Genomic DNA, 22,965 nt, shown 5'->3' with positions numbered 1-22,965 from the left:
ATTTTATAAGTCTGCCAAAGAACCAACTTTTGGCTCTTTTGATCCTATTTCATGTTCTACATTATTAGTTTCTTCTTTTTATTACTTTGTTCTGTCTACTTCATCTTTCCATTTAGTTTCGCTAATTTTAAAATATAAATTTGCATTATTTGTTTGAACTTTTTCTTCTTTTCCAAAGTAAAAATTTGAGGAGACAAATTTTCTTCCATTTCTTCCACTTTACTTGTATTCTATATTTTTCAGTTTTTTGTATCTTCTGATTTCCGTTATACTAGTCTTTGATCCATGGGCTGCTTAGATGTATGTTTTAAATTTTGAAATAAATGAACGTTTATAGCTACTTTGTAGCTACTTCCTGTTTTGTTGTTTATTTCTAACATAAATTCCCTGTGGTCAAAAGCTTGTCTGTAGGACATCAGTTCTTCTAAACTTGCTGAGGCAGATTTGTGGCCTAGCCATGGCCAATTTTGATAAATATTTCATTTTACTTAAAAAGAACTGCATATTTTCAACATATTGGGTGCAGTATTTTCTAAGCCTTTTAGATCAAGTTTGCCAGTTGTGATTTTCAAGTTGTCTGTGACCTAACAATTTTTGTCTGGTTAGCCAGCAATGAATGCAGCTGTTTTGTTAACATCTCCCTCTATGATGTGAATATGTCTGTTGTCTCCTGATCTGTCAGTGTTGGTTTCTGTATAATTTTAAATTATGTTATTACATCCCTATCAGTTTAGAATATTTATATATTCCTGGCTAAGTAATGCTTTTACCATTTTGCCTGTCCCTTTTAATCAATGGTAATATTTTGGAATCAGCGTTTGTCTGATGAAAGTGTAATAGCAATACTAGCTTTGTTTAAGCTAGTGTTTACTTGGCATTAGTTCTGTCCTTTCAGTTTCAATAGTTCTATCTCCTTATACTTTAGATGTTTCTTTTATAAAAAGCATATTGTTGGCTTTTGCATTTTTATTCAGGTTAGAAATTTTTGCCTGACAAGATTGATCCACTTGAACTTTCTGTGACTTTATAAGTTTAGAGTAATTTTTAGTGCCAGATTTCTGTTTTTCAAGTACTTATTCTTTCCATCTCTCTTTCCTGCATTATTTTGCAGTTGTTATCTGTTTGTTCTTTGTATATAATCCTACACAGACACAGGCACACACACACACACACACACACACACACACACACTTGTACTGATGTCCTGTGCTGCTATGTTATTTATATATTATTTCAGTCATTTTTAACCACTATTAAAGAACAGAATCTTTTTTTGCAATAGCATGTATGTTTTGGTTTTTTGTTCTTCACTAAGAAATTACAAAGGAAGCTTCTAAATACTTAATAGGATAAAACATTTTGTAAAATAAATAATGGATTTAATTGATTTTCAGCATTGATGAAAACAGAATTTTTATGAAAAGTCCAGTTTTTTGTGCTAAATTTTAAATACCTATTTACTACACTATTACTATTAATGTATAAACTAATATCCTGATTCATACTATGCATCATAATTCTTTATTAACTATAGTGGATAGAAATCCTCATTCAAGGAATCTTACTGATCACTTCAAATTTGTTACCAGCTCTTCTGAGTCCTTCAGGTTATTGCTAATTATATCCTCACCAGATCTTCATGAAGAGTTTACATCAAGAATAGGAGAAGGATGTCCTCTTACATTTTCTTATGTTGTCTTCATTCTAGGTTTTTTTTTTTAAGTAACTTCCTGTAGAAATCACTTAAAGCCAGAAGCACATCGTGGAAGGACTGGTTGAATTAAAGCTAGAAAGGATAATTTGTTATCCTCTTAACCAAGACCATATAAACTCAACACGTCAAGCGTGAACAGGGCAAGAGTGAACAGGGTCGCATGGCCCTACTGTCACTCTCTCTATGCACTCTGGAGCTTTCTTCTCCTTTCCCTGTTTTCTCCATCATCCCCCAGTGTGGATGCCGTCAAGCCACAAAGGTCAATCTGTGCAAGAGTTATTAGTCAAGAATCATTTATTCACTTGTGTTTTAAAGTTAAAAGAGAAATATTACATCTTCCAATAAGATGGCAGATTAAATAGGTCCATTTACCTTCACTCTATCCTGAATCTTCATTTAAAAAAAAAGAATAGACTTTTTAAAGTGAAGTCACAATTATAAAAATGTCAAGTGAGAAAATGACAGCAAAATCACTTTAAAACATGGAAAGTTAAAGACTAGGTGGGAAATGCCTCAGTTAGTCAATGAAAGTGAAATTCTAGTCAACAGTGAGGAAAGAAAATAAGCAACCTAATTTACCTACCAGTAGCCCTCAAAGTTTTTAAAATGTTGAAAAGTGAAGGTACTTAAAAAATTGTTTAAGAAATGGTTAAATATACAAGTTTCTCCCCCAAGTCTCCATGGATGCAGCTGTTCCTCCTCCACCAAACAGAAGTATAATCTTTAGACAGGTGACACAGAGGATAAGGAGAACTTGATGCAGTTCCGAATCAAGGATAATTTCATGATGAAAACAGAGATACAGACTGACCATTTATATGTTGAATGGTGAGAACCCTGCCTTCCACCCTGCTAGCCCCAATAACTGGAACTATTCCCTCCTTGTGTCAGTAGGCAAGAGGCCAGGGAGGTTTTTCTCTGGGTAATGCAGCCAGTATAAGAGAAAAGATGAAAATATATAGCATTGGGTTTTCTCCCAAAAAAGCCCCAATCATATGATACTAGATATGAGCCCACATTCACCAACAAATCTCAAAGCACATGTACAAGGATTCCAGCCAGCTTTTCACTGCTTTAAATATGAGCAAAGCACCAAAGTTCCTGGATATCTGAAGACAGCCTCAGGCATGGAAGGAAGAAACTTAAACAAAGAAAAGGAAAACAGAAACTTGCAGGAAACAGACTGTGCAAAAAGATGAAAACACAAGAAAAGAAGCTATCGTTAATATATTCAGAGAGGGAAGCAAAGAATCTGCATTTGTGAAATATGAAGGACATTCTATAATAGAGGAACAAGAAGCAGAACATATATAAGTAAAATAGGAAATAAATTTATAAAATACTAAATACAATGTAAAGATATGAAATATAAGTAGAAACTTTAGTATAAAAGGAATAAGCAAGAAGAGAAAAGATAGGAGTTTCAGAAAAAGAGTAGAGAAAACAGAGAAGATTCTATCAAAATTCAAGAAAACTTCCATAATGGAAAAATATAATTTTTATGACAAGCTCACACTGGGTACCAGCAAGATGGATGGGACAGATACACATAGGGAAGGACACTGAGAGTTCAGAATACAGTGAATGAGGAGAAGACCCTAAGAGTTTCCAGAAAGAGAGAAAAACCAATTCCTTTGGATAAACAACATGAATAACAGAAGACTTCTTTAGAGCAACCCTGGAAACTCACAGGCAGTCAGGGGAGAATGCCTTCAAAAATCTAAGTAACATTGTTTTCAACCTAGAAATCAATACCCAGTCGAACTATCAATGAAGGAAGAGGGTAGACTTAAGTCTAGATAGCTCCTGGCAGGTCTAGAGGAAGAAAATGACTAGATGTAAGGTTTTAGAAAAGGCAGAGGAACCAGAGATCAAATTGCCAACATCCGCATGGAAATAGCAAGAGAGTTCCAGAAAAACATCTATTTCTGCTTTATTGACTACGCCAAAGCCTTTGACTGTGTGGATCACAATAAACTGTGGAAAATTCTGAAAGAGATAGGCACACCAGACCACCTGACCTGCCTGTTGAGAAATCTGTATGCAGGTCAGGAAGCAACAGTTAGAACTGGACATGGAAGGGACTGGTTTCAAATAGGAAAAGGAGTATGTCAAGGCTGTATATTGTCACCCTGCTTATTTAACTTCTATGCAGAGTACATCATGAGAAATGCTGGACTGGAAGAAGCACAAGCTGGAATCAAGATTGCCAGGAGAAATATCAATAACCTCAGATATGCAGATGATACCACCCTTATGGCGGAAAGTGAAGAGGAGCTAAAAAGCCTCTTGATGAAAGTGAAAGAGGAGAGTGAAAAAGTTGGCTTAAAGCTCAACATTCAGAAAACGAAGATCATGGCATCTGGTCCCATCACTTCATGGGAAATAGATGGGGAAACAGTGGAAACAGTGTCAGACTTTATTTTTTGGGACTCCAGAATCACTGCAGATGGTGACTGCAGCCATGAAATTAAAAGACGCTTACTCCTTGGAAGAAAAGTTATGACCAACCTGGATAGCATATTCAAAAGCAGAGACATTACTTTGCCGACTTAGGTCCGTCTAGTCAAGGCTATGGTTTTTCCTGTGGTCATGTATGGATGTGAGAGTTGGACTGTGAAGAAGGCTGAGTGCCAAAGAATTGATGCGTTTGAACTGTGGTGTTGGAGAAGACTCTTGAGAGTCCCTTGGACTGCAAGGAGATCCAACCAATCCATTCTGAAGGACATCAACCCTGGGATTTCTTTGGAAGGAATGATGCTAAAGCTGAAACTCCAGTACTTTGGGTACCTCATGTGAAGAGTTGACTCATTGGAAAAGACTCTGATGCTGGGAGGGATTGGGGGCAGGAGAAGAAGGGGACGGCTGAGGATGAGATGGCTGGATGGCATCACTGGCTCAATGGACGTGAGTCTGAGTGAACTCTGGGAGTTGGTGATGGACAGGGAGGCCTGGCGTGCTGCGATTCATGGGGTCGCAAAGAGTCGGACACGACTGAGCGACTGAACCGAACTGAACTGAAGACAGACAGGAAAGCCCTGAAGAGATGTTTCTAAGACAATGGAATTGGTAGAATGTTGTTGTAGACTAAATATCCGCCTGCAATGCCAGAGACCTGGGTTCAATCCGTGGGTTCAGTCCCTGGGTTGGGAAGATGCCTGGAGAAGGCAAAGGCTCCCCACTTCAATACTCTGGCCTAGAGAATTCCAGGGACTGTATGGTCCATGGGGTCACAAAGAGTCAGACACGACTGAGCGGCTTTCACATCACTTTGTTGTAGATTAGGTGTCGCATCATTTTCTTTTTCAGAGAAAACATTTAAATAACCAGGGAATATTTGGGGCTGATTTAGTGGTATCCACTTAGAAAACTAATCAAGTAAGCAGGGGACACAAAACAAGAAAAGTAATATATATCTGATTTCTCAGTTGTTAGTAGATCTCTAGACAACATTCTGAATGCTGAACTCTGCTCTAAGCAAAATTATGATAGCCATAATGGGAGGGTGATGGAGACTTGAGAAGTCTTAAGTGTGTTCAGTGGAGGAGGCTGTGAAAGAAAGCTTAATTCTCATCATGTAACATAGTGGAATTTTAACCCTAATACCTTCAACTGAGAAATGGTACCACAGGAATAGTATTAAAATGCAAAAGTAAAGTCACTCAGTCGTGTCCGACTCTTTGCGACCCCATGGACTGTAGCCTATCAGGCTCCTCCATCCATGGGATTTTGCAGGCAAGAGTACTGGAGTGGACTGCCATTTCCTTCTCCAGGGGATTTTCCCGACCCAGCAATCTAACCCAGGTCTCCCGCATTGCAGGCAGACGCTTTACCGTCTGATCCACCAGGGAAGCCCCTAAAATGCAAAAAATGTTCAAAAAGAGCTGGAAGATTTTAAACTTTCACAAGCAGAAAATGATTAGCAGGAACTAATATTTTGTGCAATTAGCCTTGCATAAACATTTAAATATAAATATAACCCGTAATGTTTTTATACCACACTCACCCAGTTGAATTATTTTGTACAGAGCAGTGGAGACTGGTATAGTCCATAGTGATTCCCTTATTATTATAGCACCTGGGGTCAGTGTATAACATGCCTCCAGAATCCACAATCACTGCCACCAGGTGGCAATAGTGAGTCATATCGGCACCTGCAGGATTTCTGTTCTGAAATGTCCCTGGAGTACTACCCATTTCACGGTGTCTTAGGATTCTGAATTTGGTCATGTCCTGGACAAAATGTTTTCAGTTACTTGAAAGAAGCTGTAGAAGATATACTCACAAGGTCGGTCTTAGATGTCATATATTGTCGGAACTACAAATGTATGATGACAGAATTGGGATTGAATAAAAATACACTAGGATGCAGTTGCTGTTGTGAAAGCAATATGAAAAGTAATTAGAGGTAAAGTTTTGGGTATAGGTTAAAAAACTCACATAAATAAAAAGTGTGTTCTGGAAGGCAAAATGACACAAGGGAAATCACTGAAAGGAAACTCAGATACACAGAAATCTGCTTCATTTCTGCTGTGACCGTTATGTCACATTGAGACTTATTTTGTTCTGAAAATGTAGGTCTTTGTACCTACCATTTATCTCTAAATATCTGTACTCTATGGTTCTTTTATATATTAAAAAATTATTTTATATTGTGGAAGATAGAAACAGTATCAAGAAAGTAGCAGGCACTCTCATATCTTGGTATATTTCATTTCAGTATAATTTCTTTTGTGTATTTGTGGATAAATGTTTTATTTTTAAAAAACTACATCATTGTATACATTTAATATCCTGTACTTCTCTCATCAAGAAACATAAAGTAAGCTCTTTCCTGCTCACAATATATCCTTGTCTCTGTCCTTTGTCAGCAGCGCAAGAGGTTTCCTCTGCCCACTTCATCCCTGAATGTCTCCAGCTGCACCCTCTAGATGCTTTGCTTCTTCCTTCTTTGCTTTGGATTTTTTTTCCTCTCCCAGTTTCGAAGAAAAGATACCTCACACACACACACACAACTTCCTGCTCCACTCATAGATAAATGTAGTGATTAGTTCAGATAAATCTGCAAACATGTACTCTCAGGGTCTGAATCTTACTGTCTACCCAGAGTGACTTATTCCAACATCATTTTAAGATTAGGGTCAAACACTCTAAAATTAGGGTCGAACACTCTTGAAACTACTGTCTTGAGCAGATCAATTTGCTAAGGACTTTCCTACTCCTTTTTAGAGTTTCTGTACCAATCATTGTCTTAATTAGTGGCTCATCTCAGACTTTCTTAAGAGCTCTATTTTCCTGCCCATTGCTCTCTACTACTGTCTCTCTGGTCCTCAATCTTTGCACCTTACTACAGTATCATCTTTTCAAGCTTCTCCTCCCGCCTTCAATCTTTCAGGCGTCAGGGTCTTTTCCAGTGAGTCAGTTCTTCACGTCAGGTGGCCAAAGTATTGGAGTTTCAGCTTCAGCATCAGTCCTTCCAATGAATATTCAGGACTGATTTCCTTTAGGATGGACTGGTTGGATCTCCTTGCAGTCCAAGGGACTCTCAAGAGTCTTCTCCAATGCCACGGTTCAAAAGCATCAATTTTTCAGCGTTCAGCTTTCCTCACAGTCCAACTCTCACATCCATACATGACCACTGGAAAAAACATAGCTTTGACTAGATGGACCTTTGTGGGCAAAGTAATGTCTCTGTTCTTTAATATGCTGTCTAGGTTGGTCATAGCTTTTTTTCCAAGGAGCAAGTGTCTTTTAATTTCATGGCAGCAGTCACCATCTGCAGTGATTTTGGAGCCCCAAAACATAAAGTCTGTCACTGTTTCCATTGTTTCCCCATCTATTTGCCATGAAGTGATGGGACCAGATGCCATGATCTTAGTTTTCTGAATGTTGAGCTTTAAGCCAGTTTTTTCACTCTCGTCTTTCACTTTCATCAAGACGCTCTTTAGTTCTTCTTCACCTTTTGCCATAAGGGTGGTGTCATCTGCATATCTGAGGTTACTGATATTTCTCCTGGCAACCTTGATTCCAGCTTGTGCTTTATCCAGCCCAACATTTCTTATGATGTACTTTTCATGTAAGTTAAATAAGCGGGGTGACAATATACAGCCTTGACATACTCCTTTCCCGATTTGGAACCAGTCTGTTGTTTCATGTCCAGTTCTAACTGCTGCTTTGTACAGATTTCTGCATACAGATTTCTCAGGAGACAGGTCAGGTGGTCTTGTATTCCCATCTCTTTCAGAATTTTCCACAGTTTGTTGTGATCCACACAGTCAAAGGCTTTGGTGTAATCAATGAAGCAGAAGTAGATTTTTTTCTGGTATTCTCTTGCTTTTTCAGTGATTCAAGGGATGTTGGCAATTTGATCTCTGGTTCCTCTTACAATAACCCAAATCAGAGATAATGATGACTTAGAGCAAGTAATAGTGGAGATGGGAAAAACCGGCAGAATCCAGACATTTTTCAGTAGATACGATTGATAGAATTTAGTGGGATGAGAATGAGGAAGAATGTTAAGGACAAGCAATGTAGTATAGTGGCTGAGAGTGCTGTGGTATGAGCACTGCATGGTCTCCAAACTTAAGTCTGCCATTTCCTGGCTCTGAGACCAGAAGCAAGCCACTCAGCCTCTCTGTGCTTCACATCTCCATATGTAAAGTCGGATAATGACAGTACTGCTCTCATGTTGTAAGAAAAATGTGAATTAAAGCATTTATTTGATTTTAACTTAAAGCAGTGTTTTTATATACTCAGCACACTCCAAGTGTTTGTAATCATGGGGGTGGTAATGCTATTATCTTCTGTAGATGATCCTGAAGAAGAGGATTTGAGGAAGGAGAGAATGAGTTTGGCTTTGACCATCTGGGGATCAGAGTGTTATCTGAGACATTCAAATTATGTTGGACAGTCTGTTGGATTCATAAGTAAAAGGAGAAGCCTGGCTGAAAACAAGTTAGGTGGTGTGATTTTCTCTTTCATTAAACCAGTGAAATGTATGAAAATCCCTAAGGAGAAATCTTACTATAAGAAGAGACAAGCAAGCACCTGTGACAGGGTTTCAGGAAACTCCAGGGGTTTTTTGTTTGTTTTTGGCTGTGCTGGTCTTTGTTGCTGCGAGGGTCATTCTCTAGTTGCAGCAAGTGGGGGCTCCTCTTCATTGCATTGCACAGGATTCTTATTGCAGTGGCTTCTTCTATTGCAGAGCACAGGCTCGAGGCACCGAGCTTCAGTAGGTGCAGCCCATGGGTCCATAGTTGCAGTTCCCGGGCTTTACAGCAACAGGCTCAATAGTTGTGGCCAGTGGGCTGAGTTGCCCCGAGGCATGTGCGATCCTCCCGGATCAGGGATCAAACTCTAGTCTCCCCCATTGGTGGGCAGATTCCTTACCACTGAACCACCAGGGAAGCCCAGGAAACTCCGGTTTTAAGGACAGATCAAGGAGAATGAACAGGCAAGGGAGACAGAGGAACAGGCAGAGATGAAGAAGAAAAGCCAGAAGACTGAAATATCAGAGCCCAAAGACGAGTTCTCCAGAGAGAAGGAGTCATCAGCTCTTTTAGGTGCTGCTGAGAAGTCTCCAGGGACTTTCCAGGTGTTGCTAGTAGTAAAGAACCCGCCTGCCAATGCAGGAGACACAGGTTCAGTCCCTGGGTCTGCAAGATCCCCTGGAGAAGAAAATGGCTACCCATTCCAGGATTCTTACCTGGAGAATCCCATGGGCAGAGGAGCTTCGTGAGCTACCGTCCACGGTGTTGCAAAGAGTCAGACATGATTGAAGTGACTTGGTGTGTGTGCACAGGAGAAGTCTGCAAGCCTGGAAATGAACAATGGCTACTGAGTTTGTAATATAGAGGTTATAAAAAATCATAGCAAGTGCACGTTGAGCTGATTGAAGAGAAAGAAGCCAGATTAGAAAGGTTAAAGAAATGGAGAAGGTGAAATAGGCAATTCTTTTGTGTAGTTTGACAGTGAAAATGGACTTTTTAAATAGAGGATTCTTCATTCCAGCTAATGAAATGAGGTTGCTTTTTTTTTTTTTTTTTTGCTAAACATGACTGAAAACTCTTGACTAAATGAAGTGACACGAAAAGTTACAGATTCTATTCCAGATTTCAACAATCTGGATAGCAACAATCAGACCAAGAGAGTGTGTTAAATGGGCCACAGGTGAGAGAAGGAATAAAGTTGCTTTTGTCTTGCACCTTAAGTTCTATCCTTAAAAAAAAAAAAATTAGAAATAGTGATTTTTTTTTTAGATGGATTCACTGGAAGATGTGTTGTCCAGGAATTAGAGCACAGGGTGACTGAGGAAGAGCAGATTGAAGGTCTCTGGAAATGAGATTAAAAAAAAAAAAATCTGTAGGGCTGGGATCTCTGAGGGGTATTCATAAAGATGGTCCAGTTATCCAGATGCTTGACAGGATTTTCAGGATGGAGGAGTGTTGTGGGCCAGATGGGAATGTCATCTTAATTGATAGCAGTGGGTGATCAGGAGATCAGAACATCCTATTCAGAAGAATGGGCAGGGAAAGAGATAGCCAAATGACATGAGCTTAAAGAAAAATTGATTTATTCTCATGTCAGTAGGAGATTAATGTTCTGGAAGAGGGTGGGGAACAAAGAGGACACTTCCTCCATCTCTCAGTGCTGAAGTAGAAGGGGTTGAAAACATTCAATTTCAGAAGTAGTGGTAGCCTCTGGAGAGGACCAGTTAAAGTGCCAAAGAAGAGAAACACTCCCAAAAGAGATTTAGGAATTCAGTGACCATGTGCCACCACTTCAGAGGGAAAACCCTGGAAAGATTTGCGAGCACTGGTGAGAAGGGAGGAAAGTAGGTAAGAGCTGGCTCGGGAATAAGAAAGAAGGATGAGTGAATGAAACCATGTAAAGGTATTTCAGTGGTTACGTATTTTTTCTTGTTAACATTTCTGTTGATGGAAAGATAAATGCTGCATTACTGGGCTGCTCTGACAAAATACCATAGACTGGGTGACTTAAACAACAGGAATTTGTTTCTCCCAGGTTTAGAACCTGAAAATCCAAGATCAGCAAGATTAGTGTCTGATGAGAGCTGTCTCCTTAGGTTGCAGACAGCTGCCTTCTCTCTGTGGTCTCACGTGGCAGAAAGAAAGAGAGAGAACTCAAGCTCTTTGGTGTCTCCTCTTGTAAGAACTTTAATCGCATCATGCCAGGGCCCCACCATGATGATCTCCTCTAACCCCATTACTTTCCAAAGTCCCAGTCTCCAAATACCATCATATTGGGCATGAGGGCTTCAACATATGAATTTGGGGGTGGGATGGACATACATATTCAGTCCATAACAAATGCTATGACTGCTTCTTATGACCGCAAATAGAGCTCTTCTCATGGTACATTTTATTGTTGAACAGAATCCAGGCACAAATTCTGGAAACAAATATCGAACAAAGAAGGACCACATGATGTGTAAACTTATGTGTCTGTGCATTGCTTATTCTTCTACCATTGGTGGACTGACAACAATCACTGGTACCTCTACCAACTTGATCTTCGCTGAGCATTTCAATATGTAAGTAAAATGATTGGGTTGATGATTTGATAAATGGACAGCACACAAATTATAAGAATTATTCTTACCTGTTTCAGAGAATCCAGAGAGAGAGAGCTCTGTTGAGTTCACCCTCCTTTGTTCCCCATCAGGACTGCTATAGGTCTAGAAACCTCCCTTCTGCTCCTTCCAATAGAGTTAGATATGTAGGACACAGTGAATTAACAGGTGTTTGTAGATTCCAAGGTCAGCTTGGATAAAATAACTCCCGGGTGATCACTCTCACCAAACTCGTGCTTGGGTTCCCAGTTGCTCAGTCATGTCTACCTCACAACCCCATGGACTGTAGCCCAGCAGGCTCCTTTCTCCATTGGATTTTTCAGGCAAGAATACGGAGTGGGTTGCCATTTCCTCCTCCAGGGGATCTTCCCAACCCAGGAATTGAGCCCACCTCTCCTGTGTCTCAAAACACAGAAGACACTTTTTATTATAAATAGTATTGCAAATGGTAGTTACCTAAAGTGAAAGGGATTGTTTACATGGGACAATTTGTGTAGGGTTTGTCAACTGACATTTAAACTTAAATGATGAGTAGTAAACAGAATTGCTCATTACAGAAGATTTGATGTTGGGATTGAAAAAATTTGAAGAATTGGACAATTACAAAAAATAGCAGTAATAAAGTATTCTAAGGACAGATATATGAATCTGAATGAGTGGTGTGATGCTACTTCAGTGCAGAAAATTGAGACTCTTGAACACAGGACACTGGAGTTAAAAATTCCACTTTTCAGTCACAATAATAATTAGTTCTTCCAAGACTTAATTTTCTCACATCTAAAATAGTCACAGTTCATATGAATAGTGTAAGAATTAAATGAAGTAAACTATGTAAAAATACTTGATACTATGTAAGAATTAGGAGAAGGCAATGGCACCCCACTCCAGTACTCTTGCCTGGAAAATCCCATGGATGGAGGAGCCTGGTAGGCTGCAGTCCATGGGGTCGCACAGAGTCGGACACGACTGAAGCGACTTATCAGCATGTAAGAATTACTGAAACAATAGTTTGAAAGTTCACAGTGTCTTGTGAGAGCTCAACCTGGTTCTACACCCAAGGTATAATTCTAAGGATGAAGGACAGATAATAGTCAGAGTTTCTAGAAGGTGGGCAGTGTTGACGATGCCCAGGAACAAGATTTAAGTCCTTTTCATAGAAAAATTCAGGGAAAACCACACTGTAGGAAGCAGAGTCACAGACTCTGTAAACTTTCTGAGTTATTTGCAAGATGTTCCAAGAAATTAAAGATTCAAAAAATGTCACCCTCCATTCTGGAAAGAATGAGAACTTATGTACAAAAAACAACCTTAACAGAGCAGTTTAGGGGCAATATAACACAGACTGAAGTGAAGTGAAGTGAAGTTGCTCAGTCGTGTCCGACTCTTTGCGACCCCATGGACTGTAGCCTACCAGGCTCCTCTGTCCATGGGATTTTCCAGGCAATAGTCCTAGAGTGGAATGCCATTACCTTCTCCAGGGGATCTTCCCAACCCAGGAATCGAACCCAGGTCTCCCGCATTGTGGACAGACGCTTTACTGTCTGAGCCACCAGGGAAGTCCATAACACAGACTACCGTGTGCATTTACTGATTCTATGAGTATACATCCATCATGTGTACTCCAATGACTGACTTAGAAAAGAACCTTAGAAAGACATTTGGTTTATAAGTGAGAGACTTCTGAAATTCCCAGTGCCAGAAAGGATTTATTCAATGCATCTCCTAATTCAAGGCAGGAAATGTACTTAATCCCTTTCTGAAAGCTAGACTTCTATCTTTTCTCATGAATCCCCCAAAGAAAGAGATTCTACATCTCAGTCCTCTCTATAAGTCTTTTCTAAAATTTAGACCAGGTTTTTATTTTTACTTTTTTTACTTTGTTGGTGTTAGAGAACTGCTGGTTTCCACCATTCCTGTGAAATTACTTGATATCGTCAAAATAACCATACTGAGTTTGCCCTTGGTCTTTGTGTTCTTACCCGATGCATCAACAAAATTTTCTTTCTTTTATTTAACTGTTCCCTGGACTCTTTGAATGTATTCATCCATTTTTCAATGACAGATTGAGAGCATTGTAGCACTTGGAGCAAAATGATTCAGTAACTATTTTCCCTAATTGTCTGATCTTATAATTCTCCTAATCATGGGAATTTGGCCAAAACATTCTTTTTAGAAAATGCTTAAAATATAATTAGAAATTTAGTGATTTTTTTCCTTCAAGTTTTCTTTAGCATTAAGAGTTATATGAAAACTGGAAAACTCAAAATATCCCTTCTTGATAGAAAATATTGAAAGAGAAGGGGCAAAACAACCTTATGTATAGTTGAGGGCAGATGTATGAATCTGAATATAAGTTAGTGCTATGATGTTCCTTCAGTGCAGAAAATGGGGAAGCGTGGATACAGTCAGGGCACTTGAATTAAAAATTCTACTTTTCAGTCCCTTACATTGTGAATTTGAACAATAAAAAGTAAATAGCTTTAAAAAGTATATAGTAATTTGTATAATAAAAAGTAAATAGTAAATAAACAGACTCAGTATTTAATGAATGTTTTCTTAAATATTGACCCTAAAAATACAACAGCAACCCAAAGCAACATTGGAATGAAATGCATTCAATTTGATTGGGAAAAGTTCCAGAAACTTAAAACTACATGAAATAAAAAAAGGTTTATGTTCTATGTTCAGATGTTTGGAGCCAGAGAGAAATCATCCTTTATTTCCAAAGCCACTACAATAATCTCACCTTTTCTCCTGACACTTTCTGCCATCTTTTTGAGCAATACCAATGATTATTTTGTATAAGTTCATGTTGGGTCTTACCAAACTCTGAAGGGTACACTAGCCTGAGAGTCAATTATTTCCTGCCTTTGACACTTAAAAAAGGGTGCTATCTTACAAGTAATCTAAGAGAGGCAGCAACTGGATAATACATTCAAAGCCTTATCTAACTGTTTATCTACTTACTTAAATATAAAATATATTTATGTTTTATGCATGTACTCTTTTGTTTTCTTTTTTACATATGGAAAATAAGAACAAGTTCTGAGAAACCTAAATTTTATCCTGTGCAAATAAAAACAGATCTTCATCCACTCAGTCAATCAACAAACATTTGTTGAGAATTGACAATGTGCAAGGCATGGTTTTGTACTCTTTTGAAGAATACAAAAAATAAAACCTACCAGAAAGAAGATTCTAGCTCATTGCCTAGGCAAAACATACATATACAGAAACCATTAACAATTTTAAAACAGAATAACTTTTGTTTTTTGACATACCGAGAAGAAGGTAAAGTGACAAATGATGAGTATTGAGCCCTTGCCAGATGAATTGCATATATTATACTGCACATGAACCCTTATATTCTTGCTGTGGAAATGGTATACAGTGGTGATTAAAGGCATTGACTCTGAGGTTCAAATGTCTATATTCAAATACCAGCTCTTGGACAAATAACTTAATGTCTTTAAGCCTGTTATTTTGCCAGAAAAAAAAAAAGAGGATAATAATCTCTCTCTCTTTCTCTCATAGTTTCAAGTTTTACATAAAATAAATACCACTTAGAATGGTGCCTAACATAAAGCACGTGCTGTATAAATGTTGGCTATTATTAGTAGAGTTGAAATTTTTGATGTTTAGCTTGGCAGTTTGCAGACCAAATCAAGATCAGTCAGACCTCAAAGTTTATCTTCCTAAAATATCACCTCCCTAGAAACTTTTGAACATGTGTCTTTAAAGAAGACTCTAGTTGTGCACAGTACTTCTAATCACTAGAGAAAATTTGTCTGTGTAACCTGGCTCAGTCTTAAACAAAGTAAACAGTAAACACCATGCTTATGGAGGAAATGAATGCAAATAATCCATAAACTCAAAGTCATAAATTCTGTAATCAGTTTTTCCAGGAAGTAGTAGAATAGCCTGTGTATGTCTTTGCACAGTTAAGAGCAGTGTGCAGATTGATTGGCATTCTAAGAATCTGGGGACAGGAGACCAGCTAGGAGTCTATGACCAACTTGTTGACAAATGATGAGAGGCACAGCCAGGTGAGTCATGAACTGACGGGTGGATTTAGACTCAGGGTGCCGTACACTCAGAAGGTGGTGAGTGACTAGGCATGAGGATTTATAAGGGTAAGGAAGGGTTAAGGCAACTCTAGGGAATTTTGACGCTAGGGCTATATGTCAATAGATGGTGATTTCATGAAGTTCTAGAGAAGACTAGGCACATTCATTAGAGAAATAAATAAATTTTGTTTTGGATATGGTGAAGTGACCTGCTCAGAATCTATCCACAAGGAGATTTTCAGCAGGCATTTACAAATTCATTGTTCCAATTAGTTATAAATTTGGGACTATATATACGTGTGTATGTGCTTAGTTGCTCAGTTGTGTCTGACTCTTTGTGACACTTTGGACTATAGCCTTCCAGGCTACTCTATCCATGGGATTTTTCAGGCAAGAATACTGGAGTGGGTTGCCATTTCCTTCTCCAGGGAAGCTTCCAGACCTAGGGATCAAGCCTGCATCTCCTGTGTCTCCAGCATGGCAGGCAGATTCTTTACCTGCTGAGCCATTAGGGAAGATATATATACATATATACATATATATACACGTGTATATATATACATAGAAATTAAAATCTTGAGTGTAGCAAGGGAAATATAGGGAGAAAAAAGATAAAGAGAATTGAAACATGGAAAGATTCTTAGGAAATACTGACAAAAAGGAAGATGAGAAAAGTTAATCAAGGTAGCTAGAGAACCAGGAGCATGTGGGATTTTGACAGATGGAGGGGAAGACCATTTTCCAAGCAGAGAATAAGTCAGGAGCATGCAATGTGGTGGAAGGATCAGGTAAGATGATGGCTGAAAAGAGGCTTTTAGTTTTCATCAGTGACCTCCAGGAGGGCAGATGCAGGGGAACTACGGGGACTGGGGCAGAATTCAGACTAAAGAGAGTGAAGGAGTGAGGACATAGTGAGAGAACAAGGCAGCTAGTTTAAATGATTGTTCAAGTTTAACAACAACAAAAAAAGAACAAACATGGTGTAACCAGAGGCAGAGTATTCCTTTAGAATAAGGGAGGTATCAGTTTAGTTTTACACTCAGGCAAAGGAGACAGTAAAAACAGCTATGTGAGTTTTGCGGGGAAAAGAAAGAGAGAGAGAGAAAAATTATTAACTGGCTAACAGTCAATTAATGGAGGTGGAATGGGATAGAAACAAGGGTAAAAATGTCAGTCTTGGAAAAGAAAGATGTGTGCTCCTGAGTGGTAATGAGAAGGGACAAGTGAAGATAGAAATATTTCAGATCATGTATATACACACCCTTGTTTCACAGATGAGGAAACCAAGGCTCCAAGAGTTTAAACAATGATCACCAGTCAGTGGAAGCACTGGGAGGTGAAGGCAGATGGCCTGAATCCTGGTACCCTTTTTGCTCTGCAGCCTCATTGCCTCTCCTACCATCTGGGAGGGGGCCATGTTGGCAAAATTTTTAAAAATCAAGTTTGCTGCCAGTGACAAGTAAAGACTGCATTGGTATTTGCATTCAAGTATTGCACTTTTCTCAGAGAAGGCAATGGCACCCCACTCCAGGACTCTTGCCTGGAAAATCCCATGGGCGGAGGAGCCTGGTAGGCTACAGTCCATGGGGTTGCACAGAGTTGGACACGACTGAAGCGACTTAGCAGCAGCAGCAGCATTGCACTTTCTTTTTATAAAAGATAAACATGCACTCATGAGAATTATTTGAAAGAGTTGCAATGCTGAAAACATGGCTATTTTGACTGAACCGTCCCTTTGTGCTAAGTTGCTCAGTTGTGTCCGACTCTTTGTGAGCCCATGGACTGTAACCCCCCAGGCTCTTCTGTCCAGGGGATTCTCCAGGCAAGAATACTGGAGTGGGTTGCCATGCCCTCCTTCAGGGCATCTTCCCAATCCAGGGATCGAACCCAGGTCCCCCGCACTGCAGACAAGTTCTTTACCGACTGAGGAACCAGGGAAACCCTTGTCATCCTAAGCTGATATATAGCTTAGCAGGTGATTTTCAGAACAATACTAATAAGACTGAGCCAATTATCTAAGTCAACCACAAGGTATGAAATTCCTTGCATCCTTGATCTTTGAATCTAGTACCTGTGGCACCTAGATTCTGACTCCCTTGTGATTAATTCACTATTAGTTTTTGACTTACCCCTGGAATAAGGCATTATGGAAATATTCTTTGTTTTCTGTACCTACTGTTACAATCTTATAAATTCTTTGGATTTTTATTGGCTCCTCATTAAAGAAATCCTGCTTGCTCGGTGTTCTCTACCTGACCCTTCTGCTCCACTGATACACTCTTCCAGTTGTCATCCAATCTCCTCCTTTCCTAACATTATTGTTAATAAATATCACCCTGTAATTAACTCACTTCTTCCTACTCTGGTTCTTTAAAGACCTCCAACTCTGCCAGCTTTTCTCTATTTGTGTGGATGCTGTATCATTTGAAACTGTTCGGTTACTCCAAAACTTACATTCCAGTCCCATCTCTTCTTATCAAAGCTATATTCACACTTCTATAAATTTGTCTTATCCATGCACACCCATAACCAGCACACCTGACTGCAAGCTTGAAAACCATTTCATGAATTATTGAATTATAATCATTATCTTCTTCTTTTAGCCCCCAAGGAACACAAGTAGATGATCAATAAACATTGGTTAAGATGAACTGAACTAAGGCATGAATGAAGTGCTGATTGTTCCTGGGAATCATCTAAGTAACTGAATAATATTTTGATATTAAAATAAAGTTATTAAAGGAAATATTATTAGGAACAATTATTGCTTTCATAACAGAGGAGTTTTGCTGCATCGATATCACTTAAGAAATATACCAGCTATTAGTTAAACACAAAAAGCCAATCTATCATATTAAGAATACAAGATTATCACAAGTAAAATTTCACAGCTTGCTGATTATCAAAGTATATTATTCAGCTTGTGGGCGTCAGCTGTGAAATGTGTGGGTATACAAAGCAGCTTGGAAGGAAGTTGAATTATCAATGATTAGCACAGTCACTGTTGCTAATTATATGTTAAATAATAACTATTGTTGCTTCACAAACCAAGTGATATGTTTCTAGGCGCTCTGAATTCAAAGCCCACCTTCCTAACCTATCTGCTTAGCTAATTACAGAGGAAGAAGGTAAACCAGCTACCTAGCAATAGCCACTTTCAAAGCTCACCATGATTTTCTCCTACAGAAAAGCGTAATATGTGCTTCTAAGAAAGAATTTTTCTGGCAAATAGTACAGAAGAAATTTGGGTATTGCAAAGTTTAGACTTAGACGTTGGTTCAGATTCAACTTTGCCATATATTAGCTTAACTTCTACAAATGTAAGTTTCTTCCATCTGTAAAAGGGAGGCAAAACTAGAACATACAGCTTTATGATGAAGAATAAATGGCATACTGCATTCGTGGCTCTTAGCAGTGGGCCTGGCAGGTAGGAAAATGTCAATAACCCCAGCCATTGTCATTGCTGCTTCTTCAACTTTTGCTCTTGCTGTTAGAAATCTAAGTCGGGCTCATGCATAAAAAGTAATTAATATTTGAAAAGAAACCTCTGGAAGTACATAAATGCAAATCTGAAAAGTGGCTTTGACTCAGAAATAATCAAAATAGTCATTAATCAAAAGGACTCTAATCAGCGTGGATATCAGCTGATCTTGCCCTTAGTGGCCAATATCTGTTTCAAGGCAATAAATATCCACACTCACACACATTCTTTTGAGATCAGTGCTGTGCATTTAATTAGCGTTATTTATGATTTTGTACTTGGACTTAAGAACTGCATCTATAGCACTGTCTTCCTGAATTTCAACACTGACATACTCGTATGCGAGGTCAAAGCATGTCTCTCCTATGCCATCATTCCTGTGGGGTTCTAAAATGTCCTTAAAACATCAAGTCTGTACTCTAGTTTATGGATATTTTGAAATATATGTGGAGTTTTCTCTTTTCACTTGGGAGGACATTGAGGACACTGGGCTTTAAAGAAGAGAGGTTGTGTTTTCAACAGTCCTCCTAGGTTTAAATACCCAGCTTGATTGTACACTCTGTGACCTTGAGCAATCCACTTAACCTTCTGAGACTTTGTGTTTTCTGTGTAAAATAAAAATATAATACCTGCCTACAGGAATTTTGTTAGAATTAAATGTGCTTAACTCATTCCTGCCCCTCTGCCTGACCTCTAAGACTTAACTTGCCCCTGGTGTATTTCCTTTTCCACTCATCTCCACTGATTCCTGAAATTGACACACCCATTTCCATGGTTTCTAAAGCTACCTGTGTGTGGGTAACCATCAATTTCACATCTCTAACTGCTCTCTCAATTCCAGACTCATCTATCTAACTGACTATCCACCAGAGCCACCAGGAAAGCTCAAGGGCACCTCACATGAACACCCTCACAGCATCATCCAAGCCGCCAACCTGCTCTTCCCTCAGATTCATGTCAATGAATAGTACCTTTTCCTACACTGTATGCCAAATATTTGTAAAACCCACTGCCTTCTCTTCATCTATGTTGCTACCAATCTAAATGAAGCTAAAATCTACTTATCTCCCTGCTCCTCTGCAAACCTGCCTTGGTCTTCTAACAGATTCCATGTTACAGATTACCATAAACTTTAGCAAATAAAAACAGCAGGAATTTATGACCTCATCATTTCTGTAGGTCAGGTATCTAGGCACGGTTTAGCCAGGTCCTTTGCTCAGCTGAAGTCAGGGTGCCAACGGGGTCTGCGATCTCCACAGAAGCTCAGAGTCCCAGGACAGGGTCATCCAGGTTGTTGACAGAATTCAATTCATTGTGTTTGAATCACTGAGGTGCCCATTTTATTGCAGTCTGTTGGCATAAAGTCACTCTCAGCAACTAGAGGATACCCCAAGATCCTTGCTAGATGGCCCCCTTCCTTTGGCATCTGGAAGCCAGCAGGAACAACTCTCTTTTAAGGGTTCCCTTGAGTAAGTCAGGCCCTCCCAAGATAATCTCCCTTTTGATTAACTCAGAGTCAGTCCACTGATGGGAACCTCTGCAAATTCTCTTCACTCTACCCATTAAAGAAGTTAGCCTCAGAAATAAAATCTCACCATCTTTACACGTCTGTCCACACAGAAGGGGAAAAGAATATACCAAGTATGTATGCCAGGGGCAGGATTCTTGGGGGTCATCTTGGAGCTCCACCTACTACACTTGGCTTCCACTCTTGTTACCATCCATCTTCACAATCCATCTAGCTAGCATGTTTTATGAAATTCATAAATTTATATAGACTTTACATTAGATCATGTCACTAGCTTACTTACTATGTTTCTATTACTCCTAATTGCATTAGTGAAAGTGAAAGTGTTAGTGGCTCAGTTGTGTCTGACTCATTGCACCCCATGGACTCCTCTGTCCATGGATTTCTCCAGGCATGAATACTGGAGTGGGTTGTCATTCCCTTCTCCAAGGTATCTTCCCGACCCAGAGATTGAACTTGGACTTCCTGCATTGCAGGCAGATTCTTTACCATCTGAGCCACCAGGGAAGACCAATTGCCTTAGTATTAAAATCCAAATTCCTTCTGATGGCCTACATGGCTGTATATGAACTGACCCCTAGTGGCTACTTCTTGGACTTTATTTCATGTGACTGTGAACTTAGCTCACCACACACAGCCACAATGGTCTTCTGTCTAATCCTCAAACATGCCCAAATCATTCCTACCTCAGGGCCTTTGCACTTGATATTTCCTGTGTCTGGAATACTATTTCCCGGTTATTTACATGACTAGCTCCTTCCTGCCATTTAGATCTCATCTCAAATTTCATTTCCTTTGGTCACGCTATGTAAAATTTCTCCCTCCACCTAATCTCTTTTTGTCACACTATTCTGTTTTATTTTCCAATTCATTATGTGCTTACCTGTTTTTCTGCCTGTGTTCTTCATTTAATATAAACTGTGAGAATCTGAACTGTGTCCATCTAATTCACTGCTATATCCCCAGTAGCTGCAAGAGTACCCAGTGCATGATAGACACAAAACCTACTGCCAGGTGAAAGAAAAGGATTCCATCAGAATTAAATGTAGTTAGCATGGTTTATGATAGAAGAAATCTCTATTTGCTTTAGGCAGATACTTGTAGTCCCTTCATTTATGGACTATACATGCATGCATGCTCAGTCACACAGTCATGTTCAACTCTTGTTACTCTACAGACTAGAGCCCTCCAGGCTCCTCTGTCCATGGGATTTCCCAGCAAAAATACTAGAGTGGGTTGCCATTTCATCTTCCAGGGGATCTTCCTGACCCAGGGATTGAATCCATATCTCTGCATCTCCTACATTAGCAGGCAGATTCTTTACCTCTGAGCCACCAGGGAAGCCTGTTATGGAATATGAAGGAAGGGGGAAAAGAATCACCACTGTGAAACTAATCCCTTCTAGGGTGCCACTCATTCCATTTTCGTTCAAAATATTTATACCTCATAGTGTTTACTTTCTTACTACCGAACAAAAAAAAGGAAGAAAAAAGAAAAAAAAATCCCAGAGTTTAGCTTTTTTAAACTTTCATTTTTCTAAATGGCCTATCCCTCCAGGCAAAAGTTCTGAAAAGCTCCACTTCCCTCAAATCTCACAGAATTCTCTGCAGTGGGTGGGGAGAACAAAGCAGCCTGATTTCAAGGTATGAGCTACAGATGGTGAAAAATGAAATTGGGTTTGGGGCATTGTTTGGAGCCTGATCCATGCAGCATTTCTCATTGTCTTTAGGCTGAACAAAATAACACAGGCCACTGACCTATAATCCAAGTTTAGTAAATTGATGAAAGATAAGCTTAAGCCTTTTCTCACTTATTTTCCAACTGAAAACACATTTTTTAAAAAAATAGACAATTCTCTATAGAGCCTCAGAGTTGGTAAAGCATTTTTTACATTCATCAATTTTATGTATTCTTTATCTTTTTTTACTTATCATTTGCCACCTTCAAATGGCACAACTGAGCTTCCCAGGTGACTCAGTGGGAAAGAATCCACCTGCCAATAGAGGAGACTCAGGAGACGCGGGTTCAATCTCTGGATGAAGATCCCCTAGAAGAGGAAATTGCCACTCACTCTAGTATTCTTGCCTGAGAAATCCCAAGGACAGAGGAACCTGGCAGGCTCCAGTCCATTCGGTCGCTAAGAGGTGGAAGTGACTTAGTGACGAAACAATAGCAGTAACAATGGCATAACTATATAAGCTAATCATAGGATCTCTTCAAGGTAGATAAAGTCATCCTCAAGTTGCCAGTGCTAATTCTAGGACCCAGGGAGATCAGCTCATAGAAGCAGACAACAAGAGAAATCTGCAGTTTTGAAAGCTTAATTTTGTTTTTTTAAACAGCCTTTGCATTTCTTAGGAACCACGCTAAAATAGCAGTGTTCTAAAATAAATAAACTTGGCTTATGTTGATGTGTGTAGCATGAAACATCCTATTTATTTACATGATCTTTTCTGAGTGGCAAAATACAAAGTGTGATCTAAGTAGAAAAAAATACTGAAAATCTAGCATTTCTATTACATTCTCTCCATTTTGTGATTTCAAACATAATAAAAATATGTGAACAGTGTTTTTTTTTTATTA

At 39.1% G+C, this 22,965-nt stretch overlaps 1 protein-coding gene across 1 annotated transcript in view; it reads left to right on the top strand.

Annotated features, from left to right (window-relative positions):
* SLC13A1 (solute carrier family 13 member 1) overlaps positions 1-22,965 on the top strand; it is a 105,351-nt gene that overhangs the window by 35,482 nt on the left and 46,904 nt on the right. Inside the window, exon 7 of the mRNA XM_040259552.1 lies at positions 11,110-11,267. Within this exon, the coding sequence (XP_040115486.1) occupies positions 11,110-11,267 (158 nt within the window). The remainder of the gene's footprint in view (positions 1-11,109; positions 11,268-22,965) is intronic.

Source organism: Oryx dammah, unplaced genomic scaffold (assembly GCF_014754425.2).
Source record: "Oryx dammah isolate SB20612 unplaced genomic scaffold, SCBI_Odam_1.1 HiC_scaffold_18, whole genome shotgun sequence".
NCBI classification, from domain to species: domain Eukaryota; kingdom Metazoa; phylum Chordata; class Mammalia; order Artiodactyla; family Bovidae; genus Oryx; species Oryx dammah.
This window is presented reverse-complemented; position numbering and strand designations above follow the sequence as displayed.